The sequence below is a fragment of the Eublepharis macularius genome, chromosome 14 (assembly GCF_028583425.1).
Source record: "Eublepharis macularius isolate TG4126 chromosome 14, MPM_Emac_v1.0, whole genome shotgun sequence".
In the NCBI taxonomy this organism is placed as follows: domain Eukaryota; kingdom Metazoa; phylum Chordata; class Lepidosauria; order Squamata; family Eublepharidae; genus Eublepharis; species Eublepharis macularius.
The window spans coordinates 25,029,300-25,044,760 of NC_072803.1; the positions used below are offsets into that span (position 1 = coordinate 25,029,300).

Sequence of the window (15,461 nt, forward strand, 5' to 3'; positions counted from 1 at the left end):
CCTTCCGTAGGCCTCTCAACGGGGGTCTCGTCTGGCGGCACATCCCCTCCCGTGATAGGAGGTTCGATGGGAGTCTCACCGGATGGCACAACCGGGTGGTCCCTTCTCGGTGGAGTTTCCCGCTGAGGGGGAAGTTCCTTGGGTTGTTCTCCCGGTTCGCCAGGATAGGTGCCCCCCCCGCCGGTAGGCGACGACCGCTGCTGAACTTCCTCCATCGGATAGGAGATGACACTTTGAAGGGTAGCTATCTGTATCGCCATCTCTTCAGGAGACAGTCTTTCCCCTGCCCCCATTGAGGAAATTAAATGAATGGCGTGAGCCAAGCTTTCTTCCATATCCATCAGCTTAGCTTCTAATTGTTGTATACGACTTGGCCCTGGTTGTTCGCTCAGGGAACCTTCATTCGCTGTACTCACCGGGGAGAAAGGGCCCCACGGAGGAGGGTCCCCTTGAACTATTCGCGACCTCGCGGCTAGAATTCCCTTGGCCATACCCGTCACGGCCGAGATGCTGGTATCTACCGCATAGGTGCGACCTCGTATCTGCTCCCAACTTGGTTCAGGGACTTCCGTTGGCTCCTTCCACGGGGCAAGTTCGGAATAATCCCAACTCAGGGCGCCTCGGCGAGACGTGTCCCCCTCCATCTGCTCAAACGTCCTGTTCCAATATCGCCATGGTTGGCTGCTATCTAGTTCCGGGACGGTTTCTAGGCTTCGGCGCCCGTCCATCGAGACTCGTGGATGGAGTCCACCCGCCCGGCGCTCTCTGGTTTCTCGGGGTCTGGCTCCCCACTCCGACGGGGTGGGCACCGAGATCAAGGGGAGAGCGGTTGCTTTCGGCCTTGCCCCGAGATTGCTTTCGGTCTCGTTTCGAGTACTGAAGTCGATGAGAGGCAGGGTAGAAGTGGAGGCTCCGGTTCCGTTCCCGGTTGCTCCCAGCTCCTGGGAGTCTTGGGTTTGCACCGGTTGATTGTCGGGAGACGCATACGGATCAAACAAAGGATCCCTGTCCGGGACAACCTTGGATTCCGCTGGGCCCGACGCAGACATGATTGGTAACAAAATGTCAGACTGTGGCTAAATAAGGTACTCTCTGCAAGATTCCCTTTAGAAGCAAGAATAAGTCCAATGTCTGGCAAAGGAAGCTTTATTGCAGAAAAGGTCCATTATAGTCCACTGTCCTGAATAGGAGACTCAGGATGGTACATGATCATTGTTACCAATGAAGAGCAAGCATAGGATACAGAGTAACAATACCCATCTGGAACAGCCTCCCCCCATAGTTCTCAAAACAACATCTTTCAGTCCTGGGAAGCTGCTCTCCTTCAAGGCCAATGCTTGGTGGAACGGTGTTAGACACAACAATCTCCTCTGGTGGGAATGCTGCCTGGGAACTGGTGCACCTGGGGAGAAAGCACTTAAACACTAGAAGCATTAGAAAATGGAGTCAGTACAGTTTAGATATATACTGGACCTGACAGGTTACTCAAGTGGTCTCTGGGATGGAGAATCTTCTTGGGAGCAACAGCAGCATTTGTGGGAATTGGTTCCTTCTCCCCATGTACTTGTCTCCCAATTCCTTTCCTTAGCTGCCTCCTCAGTATTATTTTCCCTACCTATGTTTATGTTGCTTCTGCAAGCTGAAAGAAATAGGCCAAAGGTTTTAGCCTCCTGGCCCAGAATCTTGGTTTGTTTTTGCTTCCAATCCAGACTTTGGAATTCTGCCCATGTAATTCTGACATACCAGGGTCGGTCCTCGACATCATGACATTCTGTGCACGCATTCATTTTTCTGTGAAAGAAATGGATTCCAGAAGAGTAAAGAAAGAATGCATGAAATAAAACATGGCAAAAAACCATGAACAATAAAATAATCCTCAAATCCAATAAAAAGCAGCCCCAGCAAACACTTGAATCTAAGTCCAATGCCAATAGAAGCACTGGTCCATCAGAAGTGAATTCCCAGCAGTACACATTCCTATTGGAAAACCTTGATCAGTCAAAGTGCTTAGATCTTGTTGAAATACAGCGGTTATAGACAATTTCCTGAACCAAGCCGGAGAGGACACCCCACAGATCACTTCCAGCCATTATGGGGATGACATCATGAAGACTGTTATTCTGATGGAGACTAGTTGCACCTCCCAAAAAGAGGAAACCTCAGATTGGGGAGAAGTTGGGCAGATCTCAGTTGGCAGAATTGCTTTGGTGCAGAAATAACAGCATCTGCAGCGGTGTTTGGGAGAGGCTTGTTATGTCTCATTAGCCTTCCTCCCACTAGCAACACTCGGCAGCTCACCGCACTTGGGTTACCTGTATGCCCAGATTCTTAGAAAGATTCTCTATCTGTCTGTCTTTGAGGTAGCCCTGCTCCTGTTATCTCTTGCAAGGACAGCCCATTACAATGGATATTGTAATTTTGCCTCTGTCTGTATCACATACTGACCTTCTTTCCCCTCCATAGAGATAACCAAGTGTTTTGTGACAGTGACTTAGAGGGTTCCTCTCTTGCTTTTGTCATTCCTGTTGTCAGGCAAGTTCCCAGACATGGGAAAGGCCTTTCCAGGCAGCCTCTGAACAGCACATCCCTAGATCCAATTAGGTTCATTAAAGGTCTTGTCAGGCTTTGCGGTGACTCCACCGCGGAGCCAATTAGTGGTTTACAGATCAGTGCTCTCTCATTAAGCAGTCCCCAGCAGAGTTCTGCTGGTTTTCTTTCTCGTAAAGGCACATTGCCAGGTACCAGGCCCTCGACAGAGCGCTATAGGAGCCGGAGGCCCAGCCATACCCCTAGACAGGGAACGTTGGCTTTGTCCCAAACCATTCCAGCTGCTCTAACAAGTTGATTGTGACTTTCTCAGCTGTCGGATTTGATTGCAGCTGCCCTCCCAGGGTGCGTGAACAGAAATGACCAGCCGAATGGATTGATGTGTTTTGAAACAACCAGACACAAAGGAAAAATGCTAGGCTGGATTTTTTTTAGGGGCGTTCTATAAGGATTTGTTTTAAAATTAGGCTTTCTGAACCCAGAATTTTCCAAGCAGTAGTTTGCAGCATTGCAGAGTGACAATAGCATTATGTAGCAAGAGCTTTAAAATTTTATATGAGTCAGAACTTGCCTGTTCCCGAAAAGCATGAACTGGAGCAGCAAGATAGAGACGTCATGTGTTACACAGAGAGGGTGTTGGCATGATGCCCCTCCACGCATACCAATGTTTTGCTACTTGTGGATGCCCCCTATGGCAATTATTTCCAGCTTTTAGAAGAAACTGGCTTTAGTCTTCTATACATACAATTTCAAAGGAATCCATTCAAGGGATGAATCTTTGCTCCTGGCCTAAACAGAAACTGGGACTTCCTTTTCACTGTAGTTGTTAATAGCTCAGCAGGACTCACCTTGCAGAGCTGTTAGTTGATTCTTTTACATAGTACCTTCCTTGAATAGACTTTATCCTATCCTGCCCATCATCTTCTGCATCCGCTCTGAATGGATTTCTTACTGTTCCGATGGGATCTTCGTGTATCCACCCTATGAGAGGCTGGAACCTTATCTCTCACCATTCATTATGAACAGCAGTCATGTCTGTTCCAGTTCCTTTCTCCTGGGATTCTCACCTGAATGATTTAAAAACAAGCTTTGCAATGTGTCTTTCTCTGCTGCATCACGCCCCTCCCCCCCCAGCTCCAATTGTAACTTTTTGTTATAAAGGTGTCTAAAATAATTAAGTGCTCCAAAGGCATCTGTACAAATGCAATCTGGCTCTCAAAAGTTTGTGCTGGCATTAATTTTATTAGTCTTTAAAGTGATACTAGACTTCTGTTTTATCTGTGTTTAGTTCAGGGTATGATGTGTCTAAACTATCTCGTCTCCTGAGACGAAAGAGAAAGTATATTTCTAGTCTTTGCATTTTTTGGAGAGAATTTTCAAAATCTGCACTGTCTAAATGCTAAAAGGTTTTGCCTGCATTACAGGTGCTAAATTGGGGGTGGATGAAATGCTACTAGCTACGAAACTCTGTGTGTGTGTTTTATTTAAAATATACCTCACCTTTCAACTGTGTCATTCTATCACACATTTATTCCCCTTCCCACTTCCTCCAAAGAGCTCATATGTGGTTCTCCCTTCCTTCATTTTCCCTGTCTCAGGTTAGGCTGAGAATGAGAGTGAGTGGCCCAAAATTACCCAATGGACTTTGTGAATGAGTGAGGATTTGAACACAAGTCTTCAAGTTGGGCACTTATCCCTGTACCATACTGGTTCTTGGTCAGCCTTGTGGCTGAAAATACATCAACAAAGTGAAAATAATTGGATTCGGTTTCGTTTTCTCAGCCATGCCGGACGCTCCTCTCGGCTGGTCCGGGAGGAAACGACCGGGCACCCTGACCGGGCGGCTGACCCGCAAGGATTAGCCCCCAGGACTCCCAGGGAGGGAGCCAGGGTCCGGGACGCGGCGGGAAGAACTCCCCGAAATCAATGCGGGGGGGGAATTGCCCGTTTGTCCCTATGGAGGCCGGCAGATGTGCGCGGCGCCTCGAGTGCCGCCGGGCAACGAGAAACGGCAAGTAAAAGAAACAGGCGGAAGCCTGTAAACAAGCGAATCCCTTCTGTTCTACAAGCGTTTGTGAAGGAGAGGTTGATCTGAAGAAGACTCGCTCTTCCCCTTCGTTGAGTTCCAGAATTTTGTTGCCCCCCCCCCCCAAATGGCAGCAAGGAAGCAAAGTCCCGCTCTCGGTAAGTCAATCTCGGCTACCTTGCAGAAGGGGGAGTCGCTCGAAGAGTTGGTACGCAGGGCGGTGGTGGAAGCTATAAAACCCTTTGTTGACAAGCTGAACGAAACTGATCAAAGGGTGGGCTCAATCGAAAGCGAGGTGAAAACCATTAAGGCAGCAGCGGGGGGGGCAGAAAAGTCTGCTCTGGAAAGTGCGTCACTTGTGAAGGCTACAAAAAAGGAGCTGAAGTTGGTGGAGAACCAGCTGATTGGGCTACAGGTGGAACGAACGCAGACAATTTTGCGTCTCCAAAACGTGAAAGAGGAGGAAAATGAGGATTTGTGGGATTTGGTCTCGGAACTACTGGCGACACCCGCGAGGACGACTAAAGAAGAGGTCAAAAGCGCCATTTTGGAGGTCCGTCGGGCTTCTTCAAAATATGCAACAAAGCGACAGTTGCCTCGTGAGATCATTATTGACTTTTCATCTAAAAAGATCCGGGACACCATCCTATATAACTCATACAATGCGGATTTGGACTTTATGGGTTTGAAAGTCAAGATTTTGAAGGACGTTCCATTTCTAGTCCGGAAACGGCGTTTTAAATATAAAAAGTTTGCAGCACTTCTGAGGGACCATGGAATAAAGTACAAATGGTTATTCCCGGAAGGAATATGGTTCAGATATAAAGATCAGGCCTATAAGATATTATCAGAAGATCAACTAAAGGATTTTGAGAATAAAAACCCAGAACTCTGCTGCACCAAGAACGAAGAAAAGGAGGAGCCGGAGGGGGGGGGAGGAGGAGAGCATCGCAACAGCAGTTGCACAGAGAGAATTGCGTCCGGGACCTAGAAGGGGGAGGAAAGTTTAATCAGAATTTGAAATGTTTATTCTTTGTATGATTAACCACTCCATCATTATTTTATGGAGCTATTTTTGTATTATGACAGTATGAAGGGAAACATTGAAGTGTAGTGTTTAGTGTTTGTAGTTCATTCCCCCCCTTTTCTTTTTCCACCCCCCCTTTGTCCCTTCCCTCTCCCCTTTCCTTGTGATAGTTTTGTGTAGTGTTTTGTAGCTATGAAAAATAAAAAATTTATTAATTAAAAAAAACAAAGTGAAAATAATATCGTAAATCTGAAAAAACTTTGAACCAACATCATATTAGTATATTAGACTGTTAGAAGCCATTGGAAGCCTAGAAAAACAGCACTGCCTTCACCCAGCACTAGAAAGCCAGCAGTGTTAACAGCAGCTGACTAGACGGAGGAACTTCCGCAAGAAGGACACCACCACCGAGCAGGCCCTGTCCTAGCACTTTGTTTCCTTTCCTCCTTCACATTCTTCTATGCCAACTTTTGTCCATCAGTATTCCATGATTCTCATCTTCCCTTTTTTGATCAATCAAACTTCTTGAGGGTGGGAGGGCAGGACTGGAGTTCACAGTCAAATGTTGCCAATCGTGAAAATATCTGCTGATTTTTTGAAGACACAAATAGATTTTAGAAGTGAGATTCCTGTGTCTCTTGTGGCTTCCCCGTATTTAGAGGACTCTTCTCTCCTTACAGATGCTGCTTTTCTTGCCAGAGAGAGGGCAAAAGCAGATGCTGAATGTTACACTGCCATGAAGGTAGCAGAGGCCAACAAGGTAAGAAACCCAGCTGGGCAAGCGATGTCCTGGAGCTTCAGTGTGCCTTGGAGACCTGCAGGCAGAAGCCAGCTTTTTTCTGCAGATTCCTCTTCCTTGGCCTGGTTCTCTCTGAAGCAGTAAACCTGTGTCTGGGCTGTCCTATCTCAGACAGGAACTTATATGACTGAATTGCATCTCCAGATGAGAAAAATCCTCTGCAGATAGAAAACGTCCATGCCATGTAGGTGGCCAAGCTAGAGCACTTCTTTTGACCCTTAGATTTCTGCATGGAGGGATTTCTTTCCAGTATGGAGGAGCATTCAGTTGCATAAGCAGAAGAACTGGGGTTTTAGAGCTGAAAGGGGATGGGTGTAGCTAGCTGTCCCCTAGCTACAGAAAACTACCCCAGGAATGGAGGCCAACATCTACGCTTAGGTAGCAACAGGCACAGAGATTTGGATGACTGGGTGCGACCTTCAAATGGTGCCTCTAGTCCATGGTGCCTCCGATGGAGTCATGCTACCATTCGTTCAGTCTTGGTGCAGTCTCAAACCATCACCATAGTAACCCCATCCTTATAAAACAGGCAGCCTTTCGAAAGGCCTGCAATGTAGCTATTTCCCAGACAGCATTTTTAGAATAAATATAGTAGTTAATTGAAAAACCAGAGGTTAATTATATTGACATGGTGATTGATGAGGGTGTTGGGTTTTTTAGTTCTTTGTTGTGTATTCCATGTGCTTTTAAGTGTGGTTTTGATGAACTTGGGAGAAAGTGGACCAGAAGATTTTAAATATCCAATACCTCTCTCTTGTCATGAGTATACGCATAGCAGTTGTTCCTAAAGCCTAGGGGGCGGGTGTTTGTTTCGGTAATACCTTGACTAGGTCAGAAGGCAGAATTCAGAAAGAGTGCCTGGTGCTTTAAGTCCTTTACGGAAGGATTCAAATAAACGCACAAGCTCAGTTCAGTTCTCCAAAAGGAACCCCAGGAAATGCACACTGTGCAGCTCAGTGGAAGAGCCCCCACTTGGCATCTGGAAGGTTCCCTGCTCAACGTTGTCTGGCAGCCAACTCTGACTAAGACCTGGGCAGCCCAGGCCAGGGAGGACTACTGCCAGACATCAGAGGCGGCAGCACTGGGCTACGAGGATCGAGGATCTGATTCAGCTGTGAAAGGCAGTTCTGGTTATATGGTCCTGTGGGGGCGATAGCAAAGGGAAGCAGGGTCAGCGTTCTGTTTCCTGGCTCAGCCAGTGTGCATACGCGCTCTTACTAGGGACAGGGCAGAGCGGCGAGGAGGCTGCTTCCGCAGAGGCTGACGACCGGTTTTATAGGGCAAAACCAAACCACTTTGCAAAACCAAAACTAAATTAAAATCCTCTGCCATGGATTTTACTGCCCAGCTTGACCCCTTCAAAATGGCGGGAAAGCCATCCAGGTAATAGAATGCCTTCCCTTTTGACCACACTTCTTCAGGTGGCAGATGTCCGTTGTTACCGTGTGATACTCTTGGTTCCTGATGTGCTCTTTCCTTCCTCCCCTCTTGTTGCAGCTGAAACTTACCCCGGAATATTTGCAGCTAATGAAATACAAAGCAGTCGCTTCCAACAGCAAGATCTATTTTGGCAAAGACATTCCCAATATGTTTATGGACCACTCTGGGACCACTGCCAGGCCTTCTGAAGGGCAGGCCGAGGAACTCAAGGATGAAAACTGGCTAGGAGTGGGAGAGGATTTGTGAGTTGAAAGCTGGGCAAAGGGAGCAGCTCGGCCTCAGTCCAGTTGAGTGTCATGGACTCCTTGCGTCTCTCCTGGGTGTGATTTCTCAATCTTTCAAGATGCTGGAGAACCAGCAGGCAAACCTTTGTGCTCTGAGGCTGGCTGCAAGTGCACAAAGTATTTGGCTTCCTCTGGGTTTTCTGGAACTCTTCTTTTCAGCAGTTGGATTCGCTGTTGCATTTCTCCTTGTGCAGGCTGAGAAGGCCACCACGGATTCCACTCGAGGGGCTGCGGTGTTCCTCTTCTCTGGTTGCCTCAGCATCCTGCTTCAATCAAACAAGCATCTTCAGTTTCTTTGGGGAGGTAGTTTGGTGGGGTCAAAAGCTGTGGTGTCACTTTGCATGCAACAGATGTAATCCAACAAGCAGGTAATCATGTTTCCAGTAAGTTTAGGCATTTTTTCCCTCTCTCTCTACTTCACTGGACTAGAGGGCTTTATTGTTTATTTTGTATAGTTCATGCACCAGACTGTCAGCTTAACTGCCACGTGCTTTTCCTGAATGACCTGAACTATTTAAGAGTTGGATTTCACCTGTCGCGTATGTTACAGACATACAGACCGCTCTTCAGAAAGGTGCTATGTTTCAGATTTAAAACACAGCTACACTACAAAGTCCAGACTTGGCACGGAGATTCATAGCATTAAACAGCTCCACACTAATAGCTTGTCCAAATGGTGCTTATTTCCAGATGCATCCATCTAATGTGTCTGAAGTCCACAGGCCTTCCGTCCGCTTCCACTTTCCTCCTCCCCGTGCACACAAGTGATGGAGGACAATTGGAAAACCAGCATTCAGGCAGGGCACAGACCTTCGCCTCCAACATCACGATTTTTTGTCTCCAAGGGGGAAAAGCTGCCATCTTTTCCAGGGACACAGCAAATGCATTAGAGCACAGAAATCTGTACAACTAGACAGCTGGATGTGCCGTTTGTGAGCCGCCAAGAATTTTATGTAACTCAATGGAGGTGAGCCTGCAGATGTTTTGGGTTGCAGCTCTTTCTAAATCAGGCCTGCCCAACTTTTAACCTCCCAAACTGAATGCATTCCACCAGCTATATATAGTGGTGTGGCTGAAACTTGACACTCTAAGCTTCTTTTGCAAATCCAAGCAGATAACAAAAACTTGGAAACCCAATTAGGACCTTAGAGGACAGCCATACATGGCTGGCAGGTCATAAGTTGCCCGGGCATGGTCTAGGTTGTAAACCAGCAATCAGATTCTGCGTTTCTTCTAGACTAACTTGTTGCAGTGTACGTCTAGAGGAAGGCATTCCTTAGAATTTAAGGTCTTGGATTTTGTGCATTTTTACCAACCAGTGGTGGATGGTGGTACTCTGCACCCATTCTGACATGATTTGGGCTCCTGTAAGGTGGCTTTTTGAAGTGGTCTCACGAGCAGTGTGTGTGAAAAGAAACATTTTTGACTGATCAACTCTGCTTTTCTTTGAGCAGGATTCAAATCATGATGTCACTTCCAGGTCCGTTCTATCAGTAGCAAAAACCACCTCGTTAGATTGGATGCCTTTGTTCGACTGGAAGTGGTAAGCTGATTATTCTGGAGGGACTGCCATTGGTAAAGAGACTGCTCTGAGATAAGCTCTTCCTAAGTATCAGACTTGGAGATTTAGAAAGCTTCTCAATTTCTCCAGCTACTATATGTCAGTCTGATTTGAGCAAGTTCAGTGTGAGACTGTTGATACAGCTCTTCCATGTTAAATGCATGTATTTGGTACACTTCAGCTGCAGTCCTCAGACCAGTAGGACACAGATACATTCAGTTAAAGATCCCTTGCACAGAACTGTTGCATAGCCTTAATCATCCTTACTAAAGACTTACCAAATCAGCTTAGCAGCAAAGCCCTCCATTCTTGTAGAGTGTGCATCTAGCTGACAAATATTGGAATGGGTGTGTGTGTGTGTGTGTGTTACACTGATCCCTCTCGGCATCCTGAATACATGCCTTTAAACTGTGGACAGGGTGATTGTCTTAAAACTTGTGGCATTGTTGCTAGTGCGCCATAATTTCTCACTGCTCAAACAGTACTGAAGTGCCAAAAAGCTTTAAGCTGTGATCCTTGAAATGGCTTATTACTGCAAGCAGATGCCACTTCAAACTGTGGCCTAACTCATCTGCCCCCAGGAAAGGGTGATGGTAGACTGATGTCACTGGTTTGGTTCTGTGCTTTCTCTCTTGTTGTGCAGATTGATGGGACTTCAGAATTATCTTGGCCCCCTACATTATAGTTATGTTAAATCACACTGCATAGCTGCTTTAAAATCATGCAGAACAAAAGACAGTTTTCGAAAGCCTCCCCCCCCCCCCTACCCTTTTAGACCATGCTCTTTCAAACACTTTACATCTTTGCTCAACTGAAAAGTCATGCTGGTTTCTAGAACCAGTGGCTTGAAGATGTGAATGCCTTTGCAGTGTGGTTGCCACATGTGCTAAGGAATGCTTCTCACAGGTAGCTGCTCTTCGGTATATGCAAAAAGGTGGTTCAGTCAACCTGGTAAAAGGTTACAGTACCATGCACTCACAGTACTTTGAGGAGTGATGGCACCAGCTGGGCTAATTCTGATGATGTTTTCCAACTTGCCATTTGTAAAGAGGCAAGCAAGGCAGAATCTTTGTAACATGGAACCTGCAAATGATCTGAAAATGTCACCGAAGTTTTGCCAGATGTGGAAGTGAATTTATAACAAAGCTGCATCTCTTTAATTTTTTTTGTTTTCACAATTCAAGTAGGTTACCCAAAATTCTGTCAAGCAAATGAGATCTCGTATTGATGATGTTCCCTTGTTGTATGTTTGATTAATATAGACGTCTTTATGTGCACCATGAACACGAGTGTGAAGTCCAGTAACCCCTAGCTTTGCAGTCAAGGTGAACAGATCTTTGTCTTTTAGTATTAGAACTTGGTAGCAAACCAGTGTCAGGAGTATATACTGTTTGAGTGTTCAGGGGAGTATTCACACAACTGAATGCTCATTTTTTAAAATAAAAATCCTCGCTCCTAGAAAATTACCTTGTCAGTGAAAACACTAGTATAGGATCCTTCCCTGACATGCTAGCTTTCTTCAGTGCAGGGACTAAGTATGGAGAAAATATTCAGGCAAGTAAAGTCCTCTTCTGCACCCTAAAAGGGTGTAACCTGGACACTGGTTTGCCACCTAAATAAAAGTAGTCCATAAGATCCAGTTGAGTATGAAGTTCAGTTGAAGTTCATACACAACAGAGCAGATGGGAAAGGAAATTTTACATGTGCAGAACAGCCATTTCTCAAATAAATCGCAGATTCTTTTCTTTGCTACAATGAAGTGTGAATTACTCCATAACAGAATTTAAGGCCATCACCGCTTGCAAAACCAGAAGGCACACTCCTTTAGCAAAAGAGAGAAAGTGCCATTTTTAACTGAGTTGGATCCAATTACTGCTCTTTGGGACCTAACGTTAGCGTTCACAGATCTGCATGTATATCTTCAGTGAACATTTCCTTCTTAACTCTTATCTGATAACAGAGTATGGACTGACGTCTTCTGTGAAGCAGTCTCAAAGGCCTAGGGAAGTGGATTAGAAAATGTGACTGTAATCTATATTTTTAAGCATTGCCTTTGAATGGGCAGAGGATGCACTTGCATGCTGACTTAAAGAATGTGTAAGTGGGAATGGGAGCTGGTTTGATATTCCAAACCCCTTTCGTCTCTATTTTGGTTTGCTCCCCTCCCCAGTTTTCATCAGTTAGGCAAGACTGTCTTTTTTGTCATTGTCCTACCTACATAGCCACACATTTGATCATCTGGGAAAAAGTCATCAAAGTGCTAAGTAAACCTTCAGGATTTTATCAACACTAAGCTTGGATTCTTCTTGTGGTCTTCTCTGTTTGCCATGTGGTTATTCCCTCCCCCGGGACTGTACATTTATCTAAACACAGCAGCAGCTGTCTGCACTACATGGTATAAAATGATTCTAACATAGAATGAAAAGTTTGGAATAATTTAGAGGATAAAATTGGTCTGTAGCTGTTTTTCACGTCTGTCTGAACTTTCAATTGTGTATTAATGACCAATACTGCAGTAAAAGAAAGAAGCCACTTTTCCCTTCTGGCCTTTCACACCAACGCTGCTGGCAAATAAAATTATGCATGAATAAAAATGTGAAAATCAGGTAGAGAAACATTTAAACTGAGGGAGGGGAGATGACGTTTTTCTTTCTGCTCTGAGTAAAACCTTGGTAACATTATAGTGAGTCTTTCTTATATAAAGCTTTTCTTACTAGCAAAAACTAAATTCCAGCAAGCCAAAGTGTATTATATGAATTTTATGAGACTCTTGTAAAAAATAATGCTTAGAATAAATGTTTAGGGGTTTTTTATTAGAACTTCATTATACAGAACTTAAACCACTGTTCAATGAGAAGCAGAAATAATAATGTGAAAAATACAGACTAGAGTTCTCCAGAAAACTAAATTCTGTTCAACCTTAGGTACTGAGAATGCAGATTTTATAAAGCTGGACATTTTAGCATAATCACTGCTTTATTAAAAAGAGGATTCTTTCTCTCCCACTGTTGGTGTTGTGCGCAATTGTTTTTATAATTCTTTTGTGTATTTCCATTAATTGAACAAAACACTGTTTCCCCCCCCTTTTCCTGTATGCAAGTTTTCCTGCGAAAAACTGATTGTGTAAAACACACTTCTTTAATGAGGGGAGAGTCAGCAAATGTTATTTTGAGTCTGTCCTGCAAAGATGCTGCTATGTATTGATCTCTTGGATGGTTAGTTTTGTGAAAATTTAGCATCTGATTAAACCACCTTATCAGTTTTGATTATTTATTATAATGGCAGAATAAAATGTTCTACACTTTTCTGATCAGTATCAACATTATTGTGTAGTCCTGTGGAAGCTAAGACTCAAGGCAGATTACAAAGCATAAAAATGATACAATCAGACAGCATAAGACATCCAATAGGATATTCCATAGGACTAGGAGTGCAAAATTAGAAAACAATGTAAACAGAGCAGTGTAGAACATGCCATAATGCAGAAAATGAATTACAAATGCAGTGAGAAAAATACACTAAACACGTGATCCGATTAGCCCTCTTCAGGTACTCCATTATAGCGTACCATTTGCTGCACAGAAATGTCATCTGGAACATTTTTCCTCCATGTTCTGCAGCCTGATAGAACTGAGTGCACCTTCCTAACCTCAAGCAGGCCACCCCACAAGGTGGGAGCCACCACCGAGGATGTATGTGAACAGGCAGTTGCTGGTCTTACCCATGTGCAGTGTGGTACCTTCAGAAAGCTCAGCTTAGATGAGCAAAGCTATCGTGATGGAGCATAGCAAGAGAGGCAGTGCTATAGATATGTCAGTCCAAGGCCATTAAGTGCTTTGTAGGTGATAACTAGTGCCTTGAATAGAACCTGGTAAATTATCCATAATTAATGGCATGGCTGTAAAATGGCAAGGGCAGATGTGTAGAGTGCATTACAATAGTCTAGCCTTGCAATTACTGTGGTATGCATCTATATGGCCAAATCAGCCAAGTCAAGGTAGGGAGCCATCTCCTGAGATAAATGAAGATGGAAAAGGTATTTTTGCTGTTGCATTGTATGTGCAGCTGTGCACAGAACTGGTTCTAGATCTTGGGACTCTTGGCAAGGTGCTGTCCAGTCAACCCTCTCTCAGACCCAGCTGGGACATGGAGATGAAGGGTGGCTGAGCATCATTTCTGGGCTCTGCTGTCTACGGCTCTGGAACCAATTGTGGCTCAGAATGGAACCAAATACGACTCTTCAAAATAAATATTTAAGTTAAGGTATATTGAAGGGGGAGGTGGCATGTTGGAATAACCAGTGCAAGGGAATGCTAAGCATTTTATTGGTCTAAAGGATTTCATAGACTCTACAAAAAAGGAAATGATAGAAGTGAACAGTTGCCAGAGTTCCACCAATGAATCATGCACAAACGTATGCCAGTGCACTAGCATAATTGCCTGCAGTGTTCCTCTCCATATTTATTTTATTTACTCTATTTATACTCCACCTTTGTCCCCAGTGTGGACCCAAAGTAGCTTATGTAATTCTCCTCTCCTCCATTTTATCCTCATACAACTCTGTGAAATAGGTTAGGCTGAGAGGTGCAACTGGCCCAAGGTCGCCCTGCAAGCTCCATGGCAATGTGGTGATTTAAACTTGGTTCTACCAGATCCTAGTTTGACACTCTAACCACTACACAAGACTGCCTTAACTGCTCAGTTGGGCAAATGAGGGAACAGCAGAAGCAGTATGCAGAATCTCCCAATGTTTGTTCTCTGGCTAGTGTGTGGATGGAGCATGACAGGGAGCCACTGCATGAAGCTGTGGTGGTGGTGTGTAGGCCAAGGAAAGTGGCTGATGCTGCCACCAAATGAGAGAAGTCAGGCTGTGATAACTGCTGTTACGTATTGGCAGACCCTCCAAGGCCAGCAGTGCACCCCTTAGTTTGCCTAAGACCAGGGAGAGCTGGATTCAAATTGCCACTCTGCAACGAAACTCACTAGGGGACTTTGGGTCAGTCATGTGCTCTCACAGGATAGGTGTGGGGAGGGAATTGGGAGAGGGAGCCATTTACATTGACATGAGCTTCTTGGAGAAAGGGCAGGATAAAAAGGCATAAAAACATGGGATTGTGTGTATGTCGGTGGGCACTTTCCATTGTTACAGAAGTTTGGGTGATCAGCTTGTGGCATAAAGAAATCTGGCGTGCAACAATTTTTGCAAATGGAGTCATCCAGCTTTCCACAATGGCCAAGGTGACAACCCACCTAAACTAGCTTTCTAGGAGCCAGCTTTTGTGGAGGCGGGGGTGCTTCCTCAAGGTATGGGGGGTGGAGATCCTGGGCTTGGTTCATACTGCTACTCACCCTACTTTGTAGACCGCCAGTGCTAGGAAAGTACCAGGGCCCAAACCTACTTGTAAGGTATAGCTTTGCCTTGGAAGCTTTGCTGCAAGTGAAGGACAGCATGCTCTGATCTTCTTGTCAGGGAGAGAGAGGCACTGTACAGATGCTCACGGTATATTTCTAGTTGCCACTCTTGTTTTGGACCTTCTTCAGGAGCTACGGGTGCTGTTAATATATGTGTGACTCCTAGGAGGTGGACCAGATGATTGTAATTTAACTCACTATGCAACTAGCCCAGGCAAGTCTTATCCAATCTTGGAAGCTTAAGTAGGGTAGGACATAGTTAAGATTACCAACCTCCAGGCAGTGGCTGGAGATCTCCCGGAATTAAAACTGACCTCCAGGCCACAGAGATCAGTTCCCTTGGAGAAAATGGCAGCTTAGGAGGG

At 45.1% G+C, this 15,461-nt stretch overlaps 1 protein-coding gene across 2 annotated transcripts in view; it reads left to right on the forward strand.

Moving 5' to 3' along the window:
- Positions 1-12,989, forward strand: part of ERLIN2 (ER lipid raft associated 2) — a 34,054-nt gene extending 21,065 nt beyond the window's left edge. For both annotated transcript variants that reach the window (XM_054997577.1, XM_054997576.1), the window contains exons 11-12: positions 6,281-6,360; positions 7,897-12,989. In XM_054997577.1, coding sequence (XP_054853552.1) covers positions 6,281-6,360; positions 7,897-8,085 — 269 coding nt within the window. In that variant the 3' untranslated portion in view covers positions 8,086-12,989. The remainder of the gene's footprint in view (positions 1-6,280; positions 6,361-7,896) is intronic.
- Positions 12,990-15,461: the final 2,472 nt, after the last annotated feature.